Source organism: Octopus sinensis, linkage group LG1 (assembly GCF_006345805.1).
Source record: "Octopus sinensis linkage group LG1, ASM634580v1, whole genome shotgun sequence".
In the NCBI taxonomy this organism is placed as follows: Eukaryota; Metazoa; Mollusca; class Cephalopoda; order Octopoda; family Octopodidae; genus Octopus; species Octopus sinensis.
Genome location: NC_042997.1, coordinates 167987779 through 168004114, shown reverse-complemented (window position 1 = coordinate 168004114; position 16336 = coordinate 167987779). Strand labels below are relative to the sequence as shown.

Here is a 16336-nt window from a genome sequence, read left to right as displayed (position 1 = left end):
CTATCCAATTGCTCATTGACATACTCAGGAACAGAAAGAAGATTCAGTCTATCACCTTTATGAGAGTGAGCTAGAAAGATGAAAGGTAAGTTGACTGAAATTACCATTCTTGTTCATCCTAGAATATATGCACCACTATGCATCAGGTGTCTGTGGTAGATGGTGTTTGACAGCTTTCTTTCTCAAAACGTTTGCAACCAGTAGAAACACAGTACAACACTTTTGGACTGGAGTTATATGCAACACACCTCTGTGTGAAGTAAAACACTTTGTCATATCTTCACTATTACTCAATCTGTAAACTTTGATGTAAGCCTTAATATCTTAAACTGATTGTCATTCAGTGAGAGTGACTTGCCATCTTCACTAGATTTCTCAATATACAACTAACATTAAGCATATCAAGGGACTCTACTATATGGAAGCAGATACACTTCATGCACACATGTAATAGATGCACTTTATATTTCTGTTTCTTTCATCAGTTTTTTATACAAGAAAATCACAACAAACTCTCCATGCTATAGAATTCATTACCTTCTTTGTTAGTCTAGCAAGTTCTACTTCCTTCTTCACATGAATATATTTGGTGAGATATCTCCACTGGTCACAAACATCTTTTAGTTCCAAAACTAGCATCAGTATGAAATCTTTAATCCACTGCACTGTCTGTCACACCCAGACAGCAGATCTACACAAGTTCATATTGGCATGTTCCTTCTGGATTGTTATCAACAAAGATATCCAAAGAATGGACCAGGAGCTGCATGGCATGTCAGGAAGCAAAAGTACATCACTGTTAGGCACCTTTGATGTTACGTTCAGTCACATTCACATTGCTTTTCTGGGACCACTTCCTCCTTCACTTGGACATAGTTCTATGCTTACTTAAGTTGTCATCTATGTCAGGTGGCTTGAGGCTATTCCACTACTTGATATCACAGCTGAAATCACAGCTAAGACTTTTGTATATTTAAACTTCTAGATACAGCATGCCATTTACCATTATAACAGTTTGGGCATGACAATTTGATTCCAATTTATTTATTGAATTGATACAACTGTTGAGTTACAGTAGCACCTGTAACACCTTTTACCATCCAACAAATAACAATGATGTGGAATGCTTTTATTATTAGCTCAAGTTTGCATTAAAGTTGCTGGCAGATCAAAGTATCTTCTTGTGCTAAACAAGAATGTGTTCTACAATGAAGGATGAACTTGGATGTACACCAGCCACATTTCTGTATGTTACCAAAATGGATGGTCACAGCTAGTTCTTCCTATTTCAGAACCCGGTCTATTCAACTATATTCATCGACTATATGAACACAGGTTCAGTATATCACTGTTCATAACTAGATCACAGCAGATTACAATACTCATTCCTTAATATCTCTCTGATTGGTCATGTATCCAATCATTGAGATGTATGTTTTGTAGCCTCTTCAGACTCTGTATAAAAGAGCTTTCAAGATTATGTGGGACTTTTAAGTATTTTGAGGAGGCACATGGCTTAGTGGTTACGGTGTTAGCATCATGATCATAAGATTGTGGTTTCGATTCCTGGACCGGGCGACGCGTTGTGTTCTTGAGCAAAGCACTTCATTTCATGTTGCTCCAGCCCACTCAGCAGGCAAAAATGAGTAACGCTGTGATGGACTAGTGTCCCATTCAGCTAGGGAACACATACACCACTGAAACCAGGAAACCGGGCCCATTTGCCTGGCTAGGCTTTAAATGGGCGCATTTATTATTTAAGTATTTTACCTTTGGCATGCTTGATAAACAAGAGACTTGTTAATGTTGACTGTCTGAAGCAATTTTGTTTAGCGAGATACAGAACTACAGCTGGACCTCAATATTCAGTTACCTCAACCAACTATTTTTGCATCAGTATGTCATCCTGCTGTAAGTACTCAGTGATTCCATCTTCCCTATCATTGGCCAGCTCCATTTGTGCAGGTACTTTATTGTGGCTGGAAAATATATTTATATGTTGATACATTTACTTTTCACTATTTGGGTCTTGATTATTGATTGCTGTTTGCCTTTAATTACTAGTAATCTAGGTGAGGGTTAAAGTAACAATTATCTCCTGTTAAGATTATCTTTTATGTTTCAGGGTTAGCATTCCATCACCAGCATGACCACATATTTCATATTGTTACAAACTTGATTGTAATTAGTGATGAAATTTGTTTTGCTAAATGAATTAACTACAGAACTTTAACAGGGTTTATTTCTCAATGAGCAAACAATGTATGGATGAATGACTTGTCAGAGTGGGTCAGACTAAAAGATAGACAGTTAGAGAGAGAGCGCGCTAAAAGTATCAGAACTGACAGTGGATTCCTTGAAAATTTAGGAGGGTTTCAACCAAGGCTCTGTCTATTATTATCTTCATTTTGTTTGTTTTGACAATTGCACTGAAGTCCAAAACTAGATGTTCATGGGAACTTTTGCATGTTGAAAACAGGGTTCTCATTGAGAAATGTTTTAGAACTACAAAACTTTTCTTTGTTGATAATCTACTTTAAATACTTAAAATGACAAATATGATCAACAATAAGGTATTATTTGAAAGAAGAATCTCCAGATGCCTTATAGCAACATATATACAGAAACTAAAATACTGTGTTGTTTGTGTATACTCATTGTTTGACCCTAAATACAATAATGTAATCTCTCAGCTTTAGTTTAGAGCAAATCATTTAGAAATTGAATAATTTTGAGTAATGACAGATTTATAGTAACAAAAGTTTTAGCTGGAATAGATGCACTAAAGTAGTCATCAATATGAACAATCTTAATGTGAAAACTATGCACTGCACAAGTGGTTTACTCATTTTTTTAATCAGTTAATTTGTGCTACCTAGGATACATGCATAATACTGATGGAGTGGTTGATAGTATAGTAGCTTAACATAGGATAAAGTTGAAATAATTGTCGTCTCTATTGGTAAGATATAATTTGTTTATTTTTTTGTGTTTCTCAAATTATTTGAGAATTATGTAAAGTGTAAGCTTTTGTTTGGATTGAGTGCAGTTGAGAAGGTATTAGTTGAAATATTAGCTCAAACATTTGAGAGATGTTGAATGAAGAAACGTTGTGCGTCTTGGTGAAAGGTACCTGCTGAAGAACTACATCTAGAAAAAACTGAGAATACTGACTCCATAAAACTCTAATAATATGTCTTACTTTCCTAAATATAAATTTTTTCTTTTCTAGATCATTCTGATGATTGTGTTGAATCTGAATCTGTTTCTAACGGACTCTTGAAAGAGTTAGCACCTGGCGTGGGCACAATTACACAGTGCCATCTTGGTGAAGGATTAATTAATGAGGATATACCCTTTAAAATAGAGAACTGTATCAAGGGTTACATACCTGAAGTGGGCGATTGGGTGACTGTTGATCTGCGTGAAAACAATAGTGAGGTGGTTGCATTTGATGTGCAGCCACTTCGACAACAACAATTCACTAGTGAAGTCAGTGTTGTCCTTCGGGATCATGGTTACATCAAGAAAGATATCTTCTTTTATGTCAAAGCTTGTGCTGACGGATATAAGCCACAGTGTAAAGATCAAGTCTGCTGTACAGCCATTGAAAGTAAACAAGGAAAATGTAATTGGAGAGCCATTTCAGTGTCTCGTCTGCCACGGTCTCCACACAAGTAAGTTGCAGTTTTCCTCTCTGAAAAAGCTATCTAATTTAATTTTTTACGTATGCTTACTGCTATATGTAAATGGATAAGTCAGTGCAGGTATACAAGCTGCCCAATTTTGTACCACCATTTTGTTTGTAAATACCTTTAGAATATTCTGTTGTCAGCCTTACACAAACCAACTTCTGACATGATTACTTCTTCTGCACTGTATGGCACTTCATATCAGTTAGCTGGATTGAGATCTTTTAGCTTTACACTAACTGTCCCTGGTAGCAAATTTGCTTTAGCTCTGATACACCAAGGTATCCAGCCAAAAAGTGATCAAAATCATCCATTTAAGCATATTTCTTTACATTCCACAAACAACCAAATCCAGTAACTACAAGTGCCTTCAGGAAAAGCATTCATAGTACACTTTCATATCTTGATGTAATAATGGTGTGCTCTTTATGAGCATACCTTGTTTCATTTATTATCCTGACAAAAAATACTTCGGGAAAAGCATGAATGTGTTGAAGCTTGCTTCACACCTACATGGTTTTGGGTTCAATCCCATTGTGTGGCACTTTGGGCTAGTGTCTTCTGTTTACTTGAGTTAACCAAATCCTTGTGAGTATTCGGTGAATGGAAGCTGAAAGCCTGTTGTCTCTCTCTCTCTTTCTTTCTCTATCTATATATATATGTATGTTTATATATATATATATATATATATATAATATATATATATATGTAGTTCACATATACCTGTACTACAGTAGTTCAAGTCAAGTATAGAACACTGCCTACAACACCTGGAAAAACCTACCCACCTTCACCAACATATTGACTTATACTGTTGCCACAGTTGCCATCTGAGAAGTAAAAGATGTTTGTGAGTTCCATCTCTGAGGAAGCTATCTACTCAACACTTCTCAACCATAATACTCTGTAATCAATACTAGGCGGTGAGAACTTTCACATTTGTTGAATTTGCCTCTAACTCTACGTTGTATGCACTTTGCAAAATACTGAAACTTTACCTTCTTCATTCTGCCAGTTCCAATACCATGTATACTTACATATGAACTGTGAAAAACCTTTTTGTTACTCCAAACCAACATGACTGCTGACTCAGATAGTATCCTTTTACAACCCTCAGACAGTGCACTTTGGAAGTAGTCCTGTCCTCTGTAAACTCTTCATACACAAACACACACACACACACATGTATACACATTCTGTCTCCATTCCACAAGAATCTATCCTGATCTTTGGAAAGCTGATACCACAGTATACCACTACCTAGCAGGGAAACCTCTCAATTGCAACACTTTTTGAATTATAATTACTATAAATGTTTTTATTAACTCTAGGAATCCATTAATAGTAATAATAATGATGATGATGGGGGTGGGGGCAGTCAAATATCTGATATTTTAACTTGTGTATAAACAGTTTCTCTGTTATCTTATGAAAGTTAACTGGATGGAATTAGCCTGTTGTTTGAATGGCTTTAAAATATCCTAGCTTGTGTTTTGTTATAAAAGACCAACTGGGATGATTCTGGTTTATTAAATGTGATTATATTGAACTGCTTTTCATTGTGTATTAACCATTTCTGTCTGCAGCCAAATTGAGATTACCCCACACAGCAACTACCTTGGTGATCTACTAAAAGACAAAGAAGGGATCATCATTAGTGGAATTTCTGATTTTGGTAAGATGTCTAAAGAGGAGAGCAAGGTTATAACTTTGTGGATTCGGAACAATGGAAACCATCCACAGACACTGCTTGAAATTCAGCTACCTACTGAGGAAAGTCAGTTCCATGTGGACCGTTTGAAGGTGGTGAAAGAAATGATGGCCAGCTCTAAATCAGTTTCAAGTTCCAGAGAAGTGAAAGGCCAGCTGGTTCTTCAGCCTAAAATGGCAGCTTATGTGAATATATCCTGCACCACCAAGTAAGATATTTTTGCTGTTTATTTTTGTTGGTGTGTAGCCTAATTATCTCTTGTCAAACAGATATTAGCTGTAATATGAGATATTAGTGAGGCAAATAAACCCCCTCTAATTTATTTGTTTAATTGTACCAGCTCTTATTTCAAAATGTAATTTTGCTGAAAGTTACATGGAAATTTAATTTCAAATCCTTTCTTACTTTGTTATGAGTAGAGTTGAGATATGCCAGTTGTCTTAGGATGAGGATTTGGCTAAGCAATAATAATGGACCATCTTTGCTTGGTAAAAATATAAAAAGGAGAGAGAAAAATTCAGTAAGTTGATGATTAGGAGGATAAACATAGTCAAAATAAAATTAAACTCAAGTAATTTAAAATCTTTTGAGAAACATATTGATAGAGTGGGCAGGTGTGCAGTATTGTATCTATGTCAATAACAGGAAGCAAACCTCAAACCTCTGATGATAATGATGATAAATTGCATTTCTCTTGTTTTTTAAATTATTTAGGAGGACTAATTTAACTTTCCATGTATACTTCTTGATTTCAATGGGATTTTTACTATTTGACATTTATTATAGTATTTTATTGTATTTTCTCTTTCAGATATATTGGAAACCATAAGGTCTTACTAGTTTTCAAGTTCGACAAGTTTAGAATTGGGCGACATCTTACAGTGACTGTAATTGATCCATACCAAAATTACATGCCCCAACAGTCGCAACCTATGCAGGGATCACAGCAAAGTAAAACCCCTTTCACTCGGTACAGAGAGTCGATGGACGACAGTTGGGTTGTTCCTGGGGAGAAAATGACAAGGTATTAAACTTGGCTTTCTTGCTTTTTGCTTTGAGATAAGATGTTTATCATAATCCTCTTTTTAACATACATCTTTGATGCTACCATGGGTTGTAAAATTTGACAGAATCTGACCAGTCTGCAGGATGGTGTTTTGGTAAATTAAGGGAATAGTTATTAATTAATAACGGTATGATCTTATTGAGGGGTTAAAGTGATGGTCTCAAGCGATCAAAGCCAGTGACAGATTTTTTTTCTTTGAACAAAACACCTTATTCTGATTGCCTTGGTGGGAATTGTGGGGATAATTATGGCTAGGAAGAACCATTTGCTTCATGCCTAAATGAACAAAGATACATAAAAATATTTTAGTATTTGTATCATATAAACAGTTGAATATTGACTTATGATTACCAGGAAATTAACAAAATAGGACTTACATACAGCTTAGTTAAATTTAACCAGTCCGAATTAGATTAAAGCAAATGATTACAACAATTTACTAAATGAACTTGTTTGTTGTTGTAACTCCTGATTTGACATCAATCAATGTTTATGTGTGAGAGTGGATGTAAGATTGGTGAGTTGATCAGAATATTGAATCATCAACCAAGAATTTAATGATTCACAGAGGCAAGATGGCTGAATTTCTTTTGAATGAGCCTCATGGTGGTTGAGTTCCTTTAGAGCATTGGGCCTCATGGAGGCAAAGTGGTCAAGTTCCTTTCCAGTGTTGGGCCTCATGGAGGCAATGGCCAAGACCTTTGGCATTTTGTCGTGCTTGAGAAGAAAACCCATCAAGTCAAGCAAAATCACAGTCATGGCAGATACTGCTGTCATGCAAATGGTACCTGTGCTGGTGGCACATAAATGCACTCATTACACTCTCAGAGTGGTTGGCATTAAGAAGGGCATCCAACCATAGAAAACCACGCCAAATCAGACTGGATCCTGGTGCAACCTTCCAGTGTGCCAGCCCAGTCAAACCATCCAGCCCATGCCAGCATGGACAGCGGATGTTAGCTGATGATGATGATTCTGTCACAGACATTACTTTGAGACGATGGTTCTCAAATTGCCCAGTCCATCATGCTGTAATAAGTACCATACCGAAGAGCAAATCTTCAATGTAAAGTTTTTTATTAACGGCATTGCTGTGCTTAATTCCTCTTGTGAGTTCAGCCTGGAGATGGATAGCCTTTCTCAAGTTCAGTTGCTCTAGAGATGAATTTTATTGGGCTATGTTACATACCATTTTATTTTTTAAATCAGTGCTGTCTATATTAATTATATACAAAAAGAATCCATAAAACTGATGTTGATTATGTAAACTTGGTAGATTTAAAAAAAAAAAAAATTTCAAATCCTTCTTTACTTCAAGGTATCCAAAGCTGCAATTACCAAAAAGACTTGGCCAATATCGTGTTCCACAAGAAATACGAAATCCTGTTATTAATTCTGATGAGCTAAGAGAAGTTTTTCCCATCCTAGAAGAAGTAAGTATGTTTCACTGAATTCTTTTTGTTCAAACATAAATTATAATTTTACTGAAGCGTCTTAAGGCATGTCAAACATACTAGCCATTGGCCAATTGATATTGGTCATCTGTTGCAGTCTCTAATGTTAACTAGCATTCAGTCTGGTCTGAGTGCACATTAATTCCACTTAACAAAATTTGAATATCTTTGGAGTCAGTGAATTTTGCTTTTTATTGCAGTTGTAGTCTGTTTTGCCTTTTGGCAAGACTTCTAGATTATCGGATTGACAACATTCAACATGAAGAAATATAAAAATAAAACTCCTAAGAAATATATTGTGTCATAAGTAAAAATATGAAGGTACTGCAGATTAAATTATGACTGGATGTGTACTGCACATTGAAGTATTTGGTTTGTGTAGAACTACTTATTAAAGTTTTGTGTTAGAAACTAAGAGAATATTTCAAATTAAAATTATCTGAATTCAATGAGTCTGTATCCATCTATCCATAGAAAGTTAACAGTGAAGTAGTGAGTGGACAGGTGACACTGTTAAGCGGTTGGCATTAGGAAGGGCATCCATCCATAGAAACCAGCATGGAAAATGGATGTTAAAGGGTGATGATTATTGATAAATAATGAATCTCTACTGTTTACTTTCAGACACTCTGCTATGAGAATTATGAATCCAAGTTCTCCTTACTGCTTTATCTGGAGGAGATCCAGTTAGATATTGATATCAGAGCATTTGACTTAGAACAGGTAAGACTTATTTCATCATTCTTGCCATGACTAACCCATCTTTATTTTTTGCAGGCATAAAATACTTTTGAACTACATCATCTAGTGTATCCTTTTTGTAAAGCAGTAGGACATGACTTGAGGGAGATTTGGCTGTTAAATCTAGTAGGCCAGGTGACAATAAGTTGTCAGTTCTTATTGAACCACAATCATACCATTTTTTTCCAGATATTGTGTATGTAGGTCTTTATTATCCAATATGTGCTTTCCTTTTTCAAAAGATGGTTGGATGTGGTATGTGGAAATATGGTTGCTATTTATAGCAGGTTTAGTGACAGACTAGAGACTCCCTTGTGGGTGTGTTATTGTTGTTGGACTGTGCAGTATGTTGTCTTTGAGCAAGGCGCTTCATTTTAAGTTGCTCTTGTTTACTCAGCCAAAATTATTACCAACCAAATGCTACTGTGGCTCTCCCCTTCTTTCCTTCTCCCTCCCCTTCTTCCCCTCGCTCTCCCTTATCACTCTCCTTCCCTTCTCTTCTCTCTCCCTACCTCTCCTCTTGCCTTCCCTATCTCCCTCCTATCTCCTTTCCCCACTATCCCCTCCTCTCTCCTTCTCTCCCCTCCTCTCTCTTTAACTGTCACATCCTTGATGTTCCATTGGGCCAAGAGTGAAAAGACTGAGATAGTCTATGTCTGTACATAACAATACAGGCACTGAAAACAATTACCAAAAGCATGGTTCATGCTGCCAAGTCATACTTATTTGTAGATGATAACTAGATATTGAATATGTAAAACAAAAGGCTGCAGCAGCAACAACATTGTTGCTGCGGCTGCTGTTGTTGTAGTGAGCTGGTAGAATCGTTAGTGCACTAAGCAAAATGCTTAGCAGTATTTTGCTACATTCTCAGTTCAAATATTGCTGAGGTCAGCTTTGCCTTTCATCCTTTCAGAGTTGATAAATAAAGTACCAGTGAAATACTGGGGTTGATGTAATTGACTAGTACCCTTCCCCGAAATTTCAGGCCTTGTTACTTTAGTAGAAAGGATTATTATTGCTATCTAATGCTGGCATAGGGTGTATTACAGTAATATGAATGTTATACTATTTACCTATTTAGATGTACATACGTATATATTTATATGCATTAAACATTTATCACTGTCTTTTACAGGTATGTCTGAATATTGTTGGAGAGTACCTATCTTTGAAGGTTCCAGGTTTAGCAGAAGGCAGACCATCAGTGCTTGTTGGCGACAGGGTCTATCTGTCAACCCCTGGTGCAGAAGGAGGTCCTATATTTGAAGGAATTGTTCACGAGGTGGGTGCTTCTTAATGTCCTTTTTAACACACTCACACACAGTAGGGGTTTCACCAAGGATTAGTCCTCAGCCCCCTCTTGTTCATCATAGGCGATAACAGAAGAATTCAAGACAGGTTGTCCCTGGGAGCTCGTCTATGCTGAGGACCTTCCCCTAATAGCTAAATCACTACCAGAACTAGAGAAGTTTCAGGTGAAGCAAGATCTAAAATTGAAAGGCCTTAGAGTTAACCTTGCAAAAACCAAAGTTTTAGTAAATAGGAAGGTGGACAAATCACAAATCCCTTCAGGTAGATGGTCTTTCTCAATCTGTAGAAAAGGTGTAGGTAGAAACTCCATAAGACATACCCAGTGTAAGCTATTGACACATAAGAGGTACTGCAATATCAAAGGAAGATAGTTTTTGTGTGTGGAAGATGCACAGGTGCAATAAACACTGAAAATGTACAGAAAACCAATTCCATCACATGTCAGGGGGAAAAACTAGAAGTAGTTGATTGCTTCTGTTACCTAGGTGACCGAGTCAGTATTCGGGGTGGATGCTCTGAGAGCATAGCTGCTAGAATAAGAATAGCCTGGGCAAAGTTCAGAGAGCTCCTACTTCTAGTAACAAAGGGCCTCTCGTTCAGAGTCAAAAAAAAGTAGACTGTGAGGTGCCTGTATGAAACATAGGCTGCGACTACACATGTGTAGGCTTGAAAGAAATGAAGCTAGTATGCTCCACTGGATGTGCAATGTCAGTGTGCATGCACAACAGAGTATAAGTGTCCTAAGTGAAAAGTTGGAGATAAGAAGCATCAAATGTAAGAGAGTCAGCTGCTCTGGTATGGTCATGTGATGCATATGGATGAGGACAGCTGTGTGAAGAAGTGACACACCCTAACAGTGGAGGGAACCTGTGGAAGCGGTAGACCCAAGAAGACATTGTATGATGTGGTGAAGCACAACCTTTGAACGTTGGGCCTCACTGAGGCAATGACAAGTGACCAAGAGACGTGCTGTGCTTGAGAAGACCCGGCAAGCCAAGTGAGATTGGCCTATGGCAGTGTCGCATAACTGACCTGTTTAAAAGCACCCTTCAATCGTTGGGTGATATGCCATGCTTGTGAAGACCTGTTGATTTGAGTGAAATTGTAGTCATGGCCGATGCCAGTGCTGCCTGACTGGCACCCGTGCCAGTGGTATGTAAAAAGTACCATTCAAGCATGGCCAATGTCAGTGCTGGTGGCATGTAAAACGCACCCACTACACTCTTTTCCTTATATTGGAAATGTTATGAGAAGATATATTTCATACATATAAACATTGATAGCTCTTTAGATGAGGAAACTTTTATTTTTTTGAGCTACAAATTTTAGGTATGGTTTCTGCCAATTTGTCTTAACCTATATACATTGAATAAAAACAAGAAGACTTCAATGGTACTGCAACAGCACTTCAACTACAAAAAACACTGTTAATCATGTAAATCTGAATATTGTACTAAATTTTGATGGAAGAAAATTTTAAAAAAACAAATTATTCTTTCTTCTTTGATAATGTTTTTATATTTAGCATTCCTCCTTCAAAGTGTCTAACAGTAATATGTCGATTGACAGAACTAATGTATTTCTTCTGACTGTTCCATTTCTAGGTGCACAGTGATGAAGTATACCTAAAGTTTAATGCCGAGTTCCACAGTAAATATCTTGGGGAAGATTATGATGTCCGGTTCACATTCAACAGGTAAACTATTTTCTTAGTGTTTTTCCATGTGCTCCTTAAGTGCTTCTTTATTTCTGAAATTAACTAATGAAAACTTTACAGTAGTTCATTAGTTCACTTCTATTTCATTTCACTCCTGATATTCTCCAGCTATGTTTGGAGATATAGTGCTTGTGCATTGTGAAGAAATCATTAGTATCCTTCAATTTTAATGCACAAATTATTTTTTAAGCAAGCAGAATGTCAATTTGTTTTTGGTTTCTTGAGACCAGGGGTATCAAACATACATCCCATTGGGCTAAATCTATCATATGGCAATGTTTAGATCATTCACATTCTCAGCTCAGTTTTATAAAAAAAAATTATTAATTTTTAAAATTTTAAAATATTTAGTAAAATACTTATTGCTAGCATGATTTCAGTCAGAGGTTGACTAGAGTTGTGATTAACACTAGTTCCAGTGAGTCAAATCAGTGCACTTTAGGTGAATTTTTGTTACTATAACCACTGAAAAAGAAACTTTGGAATCCATATACTGAAAGAGATGATCTTTTTCCTCTTTGCATTAAAATGATTTGAATCTTAATTTTTTTTTCCCCCAAATTTATTCTTGTATTAGTCCAAATGGATTCTAGTGGTATGAATAATGACGAAAGGTTTTGCAGCTGAAACAGTTCAAGCCTTCTGTCAAGCATTGATTTTTCTCAAAAACTGTATACATTCATTTGGGCAGTTTCTATTTTTGTTCTCATTCTAAAGAGTTTTTCTTAATAGGTGTCATATTAACTTGTATGAAGGCTAGCTAAAGATAACATTAAAATGTGGTTAAGCAACTTCTGATTTTTGGAAGAACTACCACTATCAGTTACGTGATATGAATAGACAATGAGTACCTTATGCTGCTAATGGAAAGTACTTATGCTAGAGAAAGGTCAAAGAAAGCAGAAAGAAGTAATGAAGTTTGATTGCGGAATGCTGAGCTTCACAGATAATGCAGCAAAGGACTTTGAGTGGTGATAGGCTAAATAACTGAGTCATCCAACCCATGTCAATTATTAAAAACAAATGTTAAAGCAATGACGAGGAGGATGAATCACATCAGCAAATATTTAAGACTTCAGTTAAAATTTCTTCTATATTGAAAGAGATTGTTTTTGTTGTTGTGTTACAGGACTCCTTTAAGACGATTTCACCAAGCTGCTGAGTATGCCCCTAATCTTGGAAGAAATGGTAAATATGTTAATATTTTTGTTTATTTTTTAATAACAAAATTATAAAAGAAATTATTTGTACAATTTTTACTTCTAAGAATTATTTCCAACTGAGTTACAAGAGTTTATAAATGGCTCATGTACCATTATTGGTGTTGCACTTGTTGCAGCCTTATGCATCTGAGGTACTATGTAAAAACTAGTTACTGCTGTAATCAGCAAGAGCATTTTATAATAGTACAACATTGAGTTCAAATTATTTGGCAGATTAAACTTGCAATAGAGTTGTATTTTATCCAGTAAGAGGGGTCTTTAAACAGCTTAAGATTAAAATAGGATAGTCTCAAGTGTACTCTGACATCTAGATACAATGCATAATGAAGGGATAGTATGTGTGTGGGGGAGCTATGGATGTCATGTCACATGTGGCCCTCGAGGTTATAGATATGCTTTATGTGTGCTCCACAAGAGCTGGTGTTCCTTGTCATATGTGGCCCACATGTGGATGTAGGTGTATTTTGTCATTATCATGTGGGTTCCAAGAAATGGTTCACAAGATATTGTGGATGTGCTCCACACGAGATTGAGGACATGCCTTATCACATGTGGTCTCCAAGAAGGTTGCAGATATCAGACTGAATGTTTTATATTCATTATTATTGCTTTTTTCTTTCATTAATGCTTAAGTTATGTTGCAAGTGTTTTTATTTTCAAAATTGACTTCCTACCTTCCAACTAGTAGTAATACTTATTGCTTTGCCAGATAAAAAGTAACAAGTAATGTAACTTGCATGAAAGTGATTGTACATTAATCAATCCTTCTGGAGCCATGCCTGGCTCATAAGGGCCGGTTTCCTTGGCGTATAGGTTCCCAAACTGGATGGGACGCCGGTCCGTCGCAGGTGAGCTGCAAGATGCAGGAGGAAAGAGTGAGAGAAAGTTGTGGCGAAAGAGGCACCAGAAGTTCGCCATTATCTTCTGCCGGAGCCGCATGGAGCTTAGGTGTTTCGCTCATAAACACACACATCACCCTGTCTGAGAGTCGAACCCACGATCCCTAGACCGCGAGTCCGCTGCTCTAACCACTAGGCCATGTGCCTCCACATTAATCATTGGTAGATCTTGAACCTGAAACTCATCTTGTTTCCTCTTTCAGTGCTGTTTCCTACAACTGTTGAAAATCAACCACCACTGTACAATCCATCATCAGACCAAGCTACTGAGTCAAGTTATTTGACCCCAACCAAATCAGCTTCTCGAGTGGATATTTCTTCTCAACTCACTCTGCAGTTTTTTAACAGACAACTCAATGACAGGCAAATGTCTGCGGTCAAACGGATTCTTCTTGGCCAGTGTCGCCCGATGCCTTATATTTTGTTTGGACCACCAGGTAAAATTTTGAATTTCATTAAACCTTGTTTATGTTTCTGTCTCTACGTGCTCATGTACTCTATTTTATTGAATTCAGCCTCTAGGTTGATGTACTACAATTGTTCTCGCTACAATTGTAGGCTGCATGCTAGTATTTGGTAGATTACGAGATTTGGGATCACAGCTCACTTCTGTTCTCCCAAATAGACTGTTGATATATCTGGTATGTTGCACAGCAGATTTGAAAATAAAACACATAAACACATTTCTCTATTCCTTGAAGATCATCTGTAGTGTTGGAGAGACCATTGAGAAGTGAATGTGTACATGAAGACCAAGTTTGTTGCTGTATTTAGTTGGTATCTGACACCGATAATAGTACTTCTAGTGTAGTGAAGTAATATTGTGTTCATTTTGCACATCTTTTGTATGTTAATGATTTTATATATAGTTTTCTTTTTGCTTTTCGTGAAGTCAGAGGAGAGAAGCAATTTTCAGATGACTTGACTCATTTCCAGTTAACCAATGAGCTTCTACTAGTGTGGGTATGTTGTATGAAATTAAATCTAGGAACAGTACTTTAGCTGGCTTGAGAATAAGTGCTTTCTATAAAGAGTCAGTATAGTTCTTTTTTCTACGCAAATATTCCCTGGATCAGCTCCATCAGTTAACTAATATTACTAACAACATTGAGAACATTATGATTTTTATTATTTCATTATGGCATTTCTTTTAGATTAGAAACCATTAACAAAAGCAAAGCCCACATTATTTAGACTTGAGATGCTTGACTGTTTTCAGTTATGGCTACTTTTTGCTTGCAAAGATGCAAATTTAGATACACAAGGATTTTGTTTTGTTCTATTAGGCTGTGTCTTTTGTAATAGAATCAAAGATTGGCTTAACATACATTTCTTATTTCTTTATATAGTTGCTTTTATTTTAGACTGTTCTTCCTATAGTTGATGTTATTGTTTTGATTTTGTCACTTGGGAACAATGTGTCTGGCTTTACAAAGAGAGCAGTATTTATTTGTTTAAATATATCAAATTTTGTTCTTTGTAGGTACTGGGAAGACAATAACTCTTGTTGAAACTATCCTTCAAATCTTAACCAAACTTCCTGGCAGTCGTATTCTGGCTTGTGCACCATCCAATAGTGCTGCTGACCTCCTGGTAAGTGGTATTTTTTAGGTAGAGGATTTGTTTTCATATTGAATACTATGTCTCCATTGCTTTTATAATATGATTTGTTCTCAGATATAATATGATACTAGCATAATGTTTTTCTGCTTTGATATAGGGTTAACTCTGTTCTGTTATCTGCAACAGAGATCATTAGCTATCATAGAAATTATGATTTTATGCTCACTTTCTGTCAGTAAATATTTACTCTTTTACTTGTTTCAGTCATTTGACCGTGGCCATGCTGGAGCACCACCTTTAGTCAAGCAAATCGACCCAAGGGCTTATTCTTTGTAATCCTAGTACTTATTCCATCGGTCTCTTATGCCGAACCACTAAGTTACAGGGACGTAAACACACCACCATTGATTGTCAAGAGATGTTGGGAGGACAAACACAGACACACAAACATACACACACACACACACACCCAATGATATGACAGGCTTCTCTCAGTTTCCATCTACCAAATCCACTCAAGGCTTTGGTCACTCGAGGCTATAGTAGAAGACACTTGCCCAAGGTGCCATACAGTGGGACTGAACCCGGAACCATGTGGTTGGTATGCAAGCTACTTACCACACAGCCACTCCTGCGCCCATTTGTAAACATCCTGTTCATATGTATCTCTTGTTAGAACACCTTGCTCATATAGCTAGTTTTGTCTCTCAGAACAACTGTAGAACGTCAAAACTATATGATATATATATAGATAGTCACACTGCAGCCCCATACAACACACCTACACTGCAATGATTACATGCCAGCTACCAAGTTCTTCCATCAATCACCTGTTAGTGCAAGCATAACAAAACAAATGTTAAAAATAGTGGTAATAATGAAAGCTGAGGCATATAATCTAACTTTTAATTCTCTTACCCTGTATTTCTCTGTTAAGTTTATGCCTGCTGCCTCAG

General features: G+C 36.7%; 1 protein-coding gene across 2 annotated transcripts in view; it reads left to right on the top strand.

Moving 5' to 3' along the window:
• LOC115228918 (RNA helicase Mov10l1) overlaps positions 1-16336 on the top strand; it is a 36266-nt gene that overhangs the window by 7233 nt on the left and 12697 nt on the right. For both annotated transcript variants that reach the window (XM_029799398.2, XM_036506705.1), the window contains exons 3-12: positions 3233-3677; positions 5279-5611; positions 6215-6427; positions 7788-7902; positions 8548-8646; positions 9803-9949; positions 11583-11674; positions 12825-12883; positions 14021-14254; positions 15301-15410. In XM_029799398.2, coding sequence (XP_029655258.2) covers positions 5373-5611; positions 6215-6427; positions 7788-7902; positions 8548-8646; positions 9803-9949; positions 11583-11674; positions 12825-12883; positions 14021-14254; positions 15301-15410 — 1308 coding nt within the window. In that variant the 5' untranslated portion in view covers positions 3233-3677; positions 5279-5372. The remainder of the gene's footprint in view (positions 1-3232; positions 3678-5278; positions 5612-6214; positions 6428-7787; positions 7903-8547; positions 8647-9802; positions 9950-11582; positions 11675-12824; positions 12884-14020; positions 14255-15300; positions 15411-16336) is intronic.